The sequence below is a fragment of the Cryptomeria japonica genome, chromosome 8 (genome assembly GCF_030272615.1).
Source record: "Cryptomeria japonica chromosome 8, Sugi_1.0, whole genome shotgun sequence".
In the NCBI taxonomy this organism is placed as follows: domain Eukaryota; kingdom Viridiplantae; phylum Streptophyta; class Pinopsida; order Cupressales; family Cupressaceae; genus Cryptomeria; species Cryptomeria japonica.
In genome coordinates, this window is record NC_081412.1 from 687,388,881 (window position 1) to 687,400,017 (window position 11,137).

Consider the following 11,137-nt stretch of genomic DNA (forward strand, 5'->3'; position numbering starts at 1 on the left):
GGATTTTTTTCCCTATTTTGCGGGGTTTTCTAGTGTTTCCACTTCTCATTTTTCACGATTTGTGCAATTATTATGCAATTTGAACATCATTTTTTTATGGTTTATCACATCGGTTCGGGAAAAATCATTGACCGATAGACAACTAAATGATTTTTTGACCCAATTCAAGGAAAAAAACTGGGACAATGGGCGGTTCACAATTAGTTGCGATTGATTGCAGATTTTTATTCCTTTGCTTGAGACAATTATTAGTCAATTGGGTGACTTACTAAAAATAGCCTGCTCCTCCAAGAAGTTTGGAGAGCTCCCAAAGGTTCGGAAACTGATTTTGAAAGCATCACTAGGCTCACCAAGGCCAACTAAGCTCACTACCAACAACTCTGCAAGATTGAATTTGTGCTCTCCATGAACTTTTGATATCCCCCTTTTCACTAATTAACCTCTAAAAGGACTTGGAAAGTAGGCTAATTGTTCACAAATCACTTTTGCTAAAAATGGAGACATTGCATTGAAGTTTTCTTGAAGTCTTCTAGACTGTATGTTTTGTTGTCAAACATATTAACAAAGAGGGGTGAAGCCCTCGCCACCAAGCCTAAATGAAGACCTTCAAAATGACATAGATCTTCAGGGTGCACACCATTTCCATAATCTTTTTGAAATCTTAGATGGGCATGTCATAAGCCAAACACGAATTGAAAGGTTGTAAATTATATTGAAAAAAGTAACTTAAGTGTGCCTAGGTACATACTAGTGGCAGGACCCAACCACCCGGAAGGACCCGGGAGGAATTCACGGGGAACCCAGGCAGACCCGGGTGGACCAAGGCCCGTGGGTTCCCAAAAATAGGGCCCACGGGTCATAAGGTGCAAAAAGCAATAAAAAACACTTTTTTGATATTTATTGGCATTGGCAATTATGGATTTATGATTTATGATTTATGATTTATGTATGGAAAGTCACATTGTATATTTCATATTTGTATGAATTGTATGATGTATCATTGTAATAATCAATAATGGGAGTGATAGTTTATAAATTATATAATTATATTTTATAATTTTATGTGTTCACACACACAGGATGAGAAATTGGGGCACTAGAATTGGCCCCCCCACGACGGTAAGGAGCTAAAAGATCCACTACTTTAATGCCTGTTTCAAAGATTGAAAATCTGGTATCCAATTGTGTAAAGGCGGGAGCAGATCTATGAATAGGAGATCTTGTGAGAGCATCTACAGGACCTAAGTCATCAACAGGTTCCCCAATATATATATATATATATGGACATACCCGTACCTGTACCCAAGGAATTTTTTTTTTGCTGAATCTGTGAATCCGTACCCGAATCGGTAACTTAGAAATAGACCTTTCTCAAATCTTGACTATGTTGTCTTAAAAAATCCTAAAGCACATAGATAACCAAAAAAAAGGTTGATCTAGAGGGCAATCCCTACTTGGCATGAATAACACTAGCGACGAAATTAGAGAAGGCCACAAAGGAGTTTGAAATGCTCCAATAATTATCAGAGTTGTAATATTATAGCAATGAGAATCATATAAATACAGATGTCACATGGTGGCTTCTAGATCAATAGAGGCTTTGAGATGGAGTAACAACATTTTTTAATAACACAAAACAATAAAAGGCTATAGAAGATTTATGGTACACCTCTTTCCTAGGAAGAAGAGATAAAAAAATTATTCTACAGGCCATTCCACTATACACACTCTCTTCCCTCTTCCTTGTCACATCAAAGAATTTAGACCCATTTAGATTGGATGAAACTATAAGAATTAATCATCATCTTCTCCTACTAAAGGGTTTAAAATCAAACCACCAAGAAGCAAAGCACCACTTGGTTGGTTATAAAATCACTTTGGCAACACAAAATGGTTCTTTGAGTCGGCCTTTGCAGAGCAGTCTACTCATCTAATTTACAAGGGGGGTCAGCTTCTACCAAGCAGAGAGGAAATAATGATAATATCGTATAGTCAATTCCTTAGAAAGATCTCCACTTTATTAATTCTACCTTGTACATTTGGCCCAGTACAGCAGAGAATCTTAATTTATGTCTTATTAACTGCATCCAGTTTAGAGTAAATGAGGTGTCCATGCACACAGAGCGCTAATTGCATGTACCTCAGCTAGACTGAATGAAGTGTATGAAGTATTCTTGTACATTTACAATTCACTAGCTGCCCACAGTAGACTAATTGAGGTGTTTGCATGATTAGTTCAGGGGCAGTTTTCATCCACTTAATCCTGTCTTTGTAAATCTATTTAAATCTCACTAATGAAGAGTATACAACATTGATTTTTCCTGGCATTTTCCCCCTATTGTATTTCCTTGATTACTCGGCTCTCACAATTTTGCAGGAATATATCAAATGGCATTCTTCCATTGCAAAGCAAAAATTTGATAGATTTGCGATAGAACATGGAGAGTAGGTAATTTGGAGACCAGACTTGGAGACTGTGCCTGTATTTCAGACTAGGAAACTTGATAGAATTGCATGTTCAGGAGCAGGATCATTATTCAGGGACTGAAGAGAACAGATTGGGGGCCACGCATTTCAAGACTTGTTTTCCTCTGTAACTTCTTTTTCTATTAGTTCATTTCTTCCCTCTTTTGCATTATAATTTCAGAAAGGCCAAACATATCTAATTCAAAATGCACAAAAACTAATAATAAGTCCCCTACCAGAACAGAAAGATCTCGACCAAATGAACCTTTTGAAGCCAAAGGATCTTTAAATATTAGTGATCTGTAGTTGTGCAATATGATCACTCATGTAGGATGGAGTAGGTTTTTACCTCTATCTGTAGAAGGGTTTGCGTTTGCCCTTATTCCAGGGTTTTAAAATAGAAAAAGGTTATGTAAATGAGATTTATATGTTACTTTCATGCGATTGTAATAGATATTAGATTTATAGAAGCAGCTCTTATGACACGTAAAAGCCAGAGATGATGATATAGTACACAGAATGTACTAAGAGTTCATATCACTTCAAAAGTTTATATTATATATTCATAGTATGACATTAAAATATGTTTGATGGTTATATATTTTATTAATTCATCTTTTTAGCCTAGAAATACATTTTCAAGAGCACTCTTTATGCACACTGATTATTGATTACGTTTCATATAACCAATCATTTTACTTTTTACTTGAACTCATCCAGTTCAACAGGAAATGCACGAGTTTACTCGGATAATGGTTATATATTTTATTAATTCATCTTTTTAGCCTGCAATACATTTTCAAGAGCACTCTTAATGCACACTGATTACTGATTACGTTCCATATGACCAATCTTCTGACTTTTTACTTGAATTAATCCAATGCACAGGAAATGCATAGGTTTACTTGGATAGTGCCATGACAGTGCACGTTGTTCTCTGACAACTGACAGTGAATCTTCATATCATCACTTAGCGATATTATAATTCTAGAACTGAACTGATTAATGTTTTTGCTGCCTTTTTTACATTTTATTTTAATTTATAATGTGTATTATTTCAGCTTCCAAACGTGTGAGATTCAAGATGACTGTTGATGCAAGTACAAAACAAGTTTTAGATGCCATGCAAAAGATATCAACTCATATTGGAAATCCTGCTAAATTCAGTAAGGCATCAAAATTGGCATTGCAGTTAGTGCAAGCAGGCAGTGTGAATGCAGAAACTTGTGATCGTTTTTTTGAGGTACTCCAAGCTGCAATGGCTTCTCCATCCTCCTGCACAAATCCTGGACTGAGAGCAGATTATCATGCACTTTTCTCTGCAGCACAAGATATTGTCAATGTAAGTTTTGTATTTATAGCAGATAAGGGGCCATGTCATTGTTGTTATTTTGGTTAGAGTTCTCATCTTTATATATAAGGGACCATTATTTAAGTGTATGGCAAAGGAAATTAAGTTCTTTTATATGAAAAACCAAAGATTCAGGCAATTTTAATCTGACCAGTGACCGGCTGTTTGTATGTTCATCATCAGTGCTTCAATAAACAACAGCAACAGCAATTGGAGACTTGGATTATCCGTGCACAAGTGGCAAATGATCTTTTTACTGATGACAGCTTTATAGTATGTTGACAGCTTTATAGTATGTTTTATCATCATTCTTGCATCCATGATGATATAGACCAGTCATGAAAGTATTTCACAAATTAATCTCATAATCAAACACCTACTTTTTATTGCTGCTTAATGCTATCTTGAATCTTAATAATTTTCATCATTAATGCCTTTCTATTGTATTCACTTTCCTACTAAATTGGTTTTTCTGGTTTTCTTTTCTTTAGTTTTCCAAAGCTTCTGCACGAGTAAGGCAGGCAATAAGCTCATTACCTGAGGCATCAACTGAAGACGATATCTTGGAAGAAATGTTGTTATCGAGTAGGGAAGATGAAAATGGTTGTGTTGGAAAACCCAAAGACATACCAGACGAAGGGTTACAGGAATCAGAAGCCTATCCAATAAAACAAGTTCCATCTACTACAGATGAACTGGAGACTGACCCTTTTGGGCTGGATGCTCTTTTACAAAAACCATCAAAAAAGGATGAAAAGGCAAGGAAAAAGAAAGATGAAGCAGCTTCAAACAAAAAAGCACTGGATGATGCTGGAAAGATTTTGAGAGAACATCGAGAAGCTCTGATGCAGTGTCTAGAGATAGGAGCTGGTCGCTACAGAGTTCCTTGGTAAAAGTTTTTGATCTTCAATGGCAAAGAGTACATTCTTTATTTCTAGTTGTTTAGCTTTTAGCGAAACAAAGGAGCATTATGGTTTTCTAGACAAAAAACAATTGCTTTTTGGATTTATGTTTCCAGAGATTCACACTGTAATTCCTTTGAGAGATTCAATCCAACAAGCCGACTTCTAGTATTATATTGAGTTGTTTCTTAGAAACATGCAGTAATTGTTATTTATGCTGCAGGGCACAGACCATGATTGATATCTTGGTGAAGCATGCTTATGATAGCATATCAAGATTTACAGCTCGACAAAGAGATATTATAGAAAAATTGTGGGCATCTATTCGAGATCAGCAAATGAGGAGAAGACAAGGAAAGTCTGCAACTGGAAAGCTTGATGTAACTGCATTTGAGCGGCTACAGGAGCGATATGCAAATGAAAAGATTAGCATACGTCATGGTGTCGGGGATGGTGGAGAGCGTCGTGCACAGCAATGGCTAGGATGATGTCTTCATCAATTTCTTCCATATCATCTGTATTTATATATTTTTCCCACAATGATCCTTTCTTGCAGAGGGACAAAAGCAATGTAAAGGAAAAATGTTACATTTTGTATTTGGTGATTCTTGGTTCTCCTAATTCAAATCTGATCAACCTTAAGAAAAACCCAATTAATGAAATTATAATGTGACATAATTTTAGAGGGTTTATTCCAAGGTTATACTGATGTACGCATAACCAGGTGTGGATCTCCAATACATGGGTCACAGGTGAGTGGGCTTGTTTGTATTATAAACAAGAAAATAAAATATGTTAACACACTTACTATATATAATATTAATGGATTACCAAAGGACAAAAAACTTTAATAATCCGGAATTGCTATCTTAAGGCCCATGGTATTTGGGCCAGGACAGTATGGGGCACAATTGTACCAGGTGTGGGTGCATTTTCTCTGCAGGATTAATTGGTGGAAAATTATCACACACTGCACATCATTAGTTTGCTGCATAGATAATTTGTATTTGGTCGGTCGGTCGGTACCATTGCTAGTCTAAGAAGGTGATTTCTGTTTATCAGCAAAACAAAATATGATAACATCATATGGAAACAATAATGTACAATACTGAATGTGTGAAGTAATTTGCTATGACTTGCGGCAAGATTTCATGACACCTGAAATACTTAAGGCACTAGTTTTAATGAGACCTATTGTCACTTCAAGTTCTCTCACATATGAGCCTAATGGCCTTATTGCTACAAAGATTGAACTTTTAGCGGAAGCAGAACATCATTCTTTCACGATTCAACCCTTTTCATTGAATTTGTGGAACATATTAAGGTTAATGAGGATGTTTTAGTCGTGTTTCACATTAATGACAGAGTAACTCCCTTTGTGGAGTTAATCTTGAGATCTTATTTATATTTGTTTTTGACCTGTCATAATCTATGGCTAAGGGATTCATGTATTCTCTTATTCTATCCGAGTACTTAATGGAACAAATAAACAACTAAAATTCTTCCAACAAATTTACCCTTAATTGTAAGTGGTGGAAGACTTGTATAGATAATATTAACTCAAATTAGAAATTTGATGAAGAAAACCAATTTAAGTTTTATATACACATTGGTAACATCTACCAAATCATAAAATTCACTTAAAAATTGGGTTTTAAGTTTGTAGCAGATCGTTCTCTTGCTTAGCAAAGTCTTAAAAAAGAAATTGCTCAGATTTACACCCACTAGTGTCCTCTCATCACCACTTAACACGAAATAAGTTTTACTTTCAAAATTTTAGATGAACAGTTTTCAAGCAAGAGCGTAAACCTTTAATTGTGGGGTTTACGTAGGAAGGCTAGAGCTTTTCAACATGCAAATACAATCATCAAATGCAACCAAAATAAAATGATATCAAAGGATTATGCAAGCTCACCTCTAGCTTTCCTCGTATTAAGGGCATCTTGAAGATCTCAAAGATTTTGTAGTGCCCAAACATCATGATTACATTTCTTGGGCAAAGTAAACTAAACGCATCTTGAAGATCTCAAAGATTTTGTAGACCTTAAACATAATGATTACATTTCTTGGACGAAGTCAACTAAATAAGACTTAATAGTCTTTAAAGAATTTCTGGAACTAAAGCAAAAGAGTGGAGTTATTTGATTCAATGATCTCTCCTAGAACACCTTATATTGGTGGATGAGTTACCTTATATTGGTGGATGAGTTAAGTAAAGGGTGAAAGAACATTAGCTAGACATAATTATTAATAAGATTAGCAATGTGTCTTTGATGGAACATTCCTTTTCTATAAAACAATACACTCATATTGAGGATGTCCAGGTTGTCACTGTATACATCAAAATCAAGTACATGTGTCAATCTATGTTGATCGAATGCCAATGTCAAACATGTGTCAATTTATGTTGATCGAATGCCAATGTCAATTCAATTTTGTGGATTTGGCAGCAGTTGGTCTAGTAGGGCATTAGGGCATTGATTTTCCTTCTTGGGCAAGTAGTAAGTAGATGATGGGTGGAAGAGAGTCTCTTGGAATGGGTCAAGGAGCTTAAAGGACAAAAACAAATGTATTTCAAAGAGGTTCATTGTAGCATTTGCAAATGGGCATTCTCTCAATGGAAGGATTCGAGAAGAGTTGCTTGTTCAAGAACAATGATGCTTAGCCTCTCTTAAGTCTCCCAATATTTCTTTGAACTTGTTTGGCGTTGAACTAGGACACATGCTAATATTGATTGTGGGCCTTAAAATCAAAGTAGATGACTTAAAATAGTTCAAGTTCCACTTTGTTCTTTCATGCGGAAGGTTAAATGTTTGTTTTAGATGAATACTGGTTAAAAGGTAAATTGTTTTTTATTTGGCTTGACTATTTAAATGGTAGTAATTCTTAGTTATTGGTGGAAGTAAGTAGGTGAATTTTTTTTTGAGCTATCATTCTAAATAAATAAATTAGAATTTCATAATTATAATTAATTAACCAAATTAATTAGATTGTTCTTTATTTTAGTATAATTAAATAAGGGTGTTGTTTTTTATTAAAGAAACAATAAAAATAAGGGTGTTGATCCTTAATACAATAGTCCAAAGGTGGTAAAGACAACTTACAAGGGTACAAACTCCTAAAAAATAAGGTCAGACAGGAAAACAAGACCTTGTTAAACTAGAGATGACCCAAAACCCAACTCAAGAATGGGGAGAAACACCCTAACCAAGAGGGTTTTGGGGGGTAGAAGAAGATTTTCATTTTCGTTTGCTAGAAACCACAGTCCAGGCAATACTATCATTAGGCTCAACAAAAGGAGAGTCAAGCATGGAGGGACCCGCAAAAGGTTGATCAAATAAATCCATCTAAAAGAAATAGAGAGATCACAAATAAATCCATCTAATAGAAATAGAGATATGTTGAATTTAGACACCTTGAGAATGGTATCTCTAAGCATCTTATAGAGACATGTTTAAGATATTATGTTAGTTTATCTACAATTTAATAAATTATTTATTTCACATCTTGAGTATATGACTATTTAAACAATGCCAAAATTTAACGAAGACAAATTGTGTTATAGTATTATAACAATGACAAGAATACAAATCAATATTCTTAGTTTTATGAATATAAATGATTACTCTTACTTTCACTTGAAGAGTTATACTAATTTTTCTATATAAATTTTAAGTTTCAATATCTATTTCAATTACTACAAACACATGAACAAATAAATAGATAATCAAATGGATGAAGAGTTGTTTTTATCTTATTTTGAAATTATTTATTTACTACATAAATGAATTCATAATTTTTTTAATTTATACATTATTTATTTTATTTTTGGGTGATAAAGAGAAGAAATGGATAGTGTCGATGAGGACATTTCTTTTTTTTTATGTGCAACTTATATTGAAAATATTATATCTAATAATAGATATAATATTTTGAGGTGCAAATGGATGTCAAATTCAAGAAAAAAAAGATGATTTTTTTTAACACATTCACGCCATTAGAGGTCCATCCATCAATGCCATTGTAGAATCTCTCTTAGCAATAACACAAGATAGTTCCCCAGCCAATGACATAGGACCAACATTACAAACATGTTGGGAGTCTTAGTTTTTATCTTCGAGTTATCAATTGATGGCCTTTTTTTAATGTTTCATACTATGTAGACTCGTGCTATGTTTTGGCTATCATAGAACTTGCTATACATGCCCTATAGATTTGAGCACTTACATATTGCTTCCTTAGTATAGCATCCTACAATACTTGGTGAGTGTCGTTTCTTGAAAAGTGACATAGGGACTTCAACATACTTATATCTACTTTGTCTCAATGTCCTGCTTCTATAATTGTAAGGATGAAGCAAAATAAACAACTAAACTGATTGGAATGTGTGTATGCTAAATTTTGAACCCATTGTGAATCGCTAAATAGCCCAACCACAACCCTAGAATCTACAAAATCATTCAACAAAACCAATGGAATTCTAAATGAAATGCATGCAAATAAAATGAACAACATTATACCTCACACATTGATAAGCATGACTCCATTCGCCTTTTATCCTTCACGATCTTGCAAATTTGAAATTTATTTAATTAATAGTGGAAAAATATAATTAATTAATTAAATAAATAAGAATATTCATTTAATTAATAGAGGAAACAGGATAAAATAATAAATAAATAATAATTTATTTAATTTAGGACAATTTAAGCTATCTATAGAATGCAGTTTAAATAAGTTATTGATCAAAATATTCAATAAAAATAAGGACAAGAGGACATATTAGCTATACAAATATTTATTTTAGTTGCTCCATATTGAGTACCTACCTGCAACAAGGAACTTTAGTCCCACTTATAAATTAAAAAGGATTTTTCAAGGTTCATTTACACTTAGAAAAGTTTAAGAATTTGTGAGATTTTGGAGTTTTGTATAAACAATGACCATTTTGAATATGAGCAGTTGAGAGGGAGGGTACATGATGAGGATTGCATATACGAAAGGTGCATAGGATGGGAATGAGGATAGGTGCACATTTCCTGAATTTTTTTTTTTTTTTTTCTTAAAAAAATACTTTTCTAGATTCACAATGTATGATTGGTGAATTTTGAATGGGTTGGGTTAGACTGTTTATGACTAGGTTAGGAATTTGAAGGTGTTTTTATTTTTTTTGAATTTCACATATTTTTCATAATTTTAGATTAGTTTTGTTGTGATGAAGTTGTGTTTGTGCCCTATTATAGTAATGAACACTCAATTAGATTGCTAAATTTTTAGTTTTACCACCCTTTTTTCGATTGTTAGAATATTTCTTGAAATTAGGTTTTATTCATGGGTGATTATAGGGTCTTTATGCGTGGAGTATGGCTCATGAGCATTATTATATTTTAGGAGTCCTTTAGGCAATTCCTCTTTAAGTAGTACATAGAGGGTAGATTTAGATGTTCCTTTTGAAGATATCCATTAAATATCTAGTCCTCAAAATCTCGCACACTTAGTTACCTATTTAGCAATTTCAATGCTCCAGAAGGTGATTATTAGCCTCATTGTTACTAGGTTTATCTATAACAAGGGAGCTCACATCTTTGTTTTCACTAGTCCCATAGTTTAGGCTATAGAGAATGGTCAAGTATTTGTGTGGGGGTGTTGACATTTTGGCTTGAATTTATAGTGAATTTTATTGGATTGCTAGACTAGGGGGTTCGACCATCAACAATCCCTTACTAGTTATCAAGTGAATTCTTAAGCATTTAATTCATTTATAGAGGTTCTTGGCCATTTGTGATCTTGCAATTCTTTGAATAGCGAGGTGGGATGTGTTGACTTATTTTATTGGTGGAGTCTAGACAATTGAGAGCATGACCAATGCCATCATTATTTTTCTATTTCTATTTTAATGAGAGCTCTCTCGCCTAATGTTGATGTTGTGTGGGATGTTTATTGAAGGACCACCTACTTGATAGATTGGAGGGGTCAAATTGAGGCATTTTCTATTAGTAGGGCATTGCAGTGGTTATAAGAGGTCCTACTTATAATTTTGCATGTAGTGTTGAGAATTTACAAGAGTATTCAAGAGGCTAGAGTTGCACCTTTAGGATAGGCAAGATAAACCCCCTTGACACCTAGGGTATTCATTGGTGGATGGGGAAAGGAATATCAAGACAAGATGTGGTGGCCCAAGTTGCAAAAGAGGTAGAGGAGGAGAAAGATGATGAAAAATAGGTTGAGTAGGAGGAGGTTAAATGTGAGGCGCTCTAGGCTAGAGATAGTGATAATGATACAAAATATGGTCCTAGTTGAGAAGTACATAAAACAAATTAACAAATTGACATCACAATGGATTATGAACAACAATGAGCTAAGGGAAAAACCAAACACATTAGGATGTGCAAGTGGAGATGTAGGATAAACCATTATA

The 11,137-nt window shown here is 34.1% G+C and overlaps 1 protein-coding gene across 1 annotated transcript in view; it reads left to right on the forward strand.

The window, feature by feature from the left end:
* Window positions 1-5,457, forward strand: part of LOC131032382 (uncharacterized) — a 46,723-nt gene extending 41,266 nt beyond the window's left edge. Inside the window, exons 2-5 of the mRNA XM_059209835.1 lie at window positions 3,528-3,808; window positions 4,001-4,090; window positions 4,309-4,706; window positions 4,943-5,457. Coding sequence (XP_059065818.1) covers window positions 3,528-3,808; window positions 4,001-4,090; window positions 4,309-4,706; window positions 4,943-5,207 — 1,034 coding nt within the window. The 3' untranslated portion in view covers window positions 5,208-5,457. The remainder of the gene's footprint in view (window positions 1-3,527; window positions 3,809-4,000; window positions 4,091-4,308; window positions 4,707-4,942) is intronic.
* The last annotated feature ends 5,680 nt before the right edge of the window (window positions 5,458-11,137 follow it).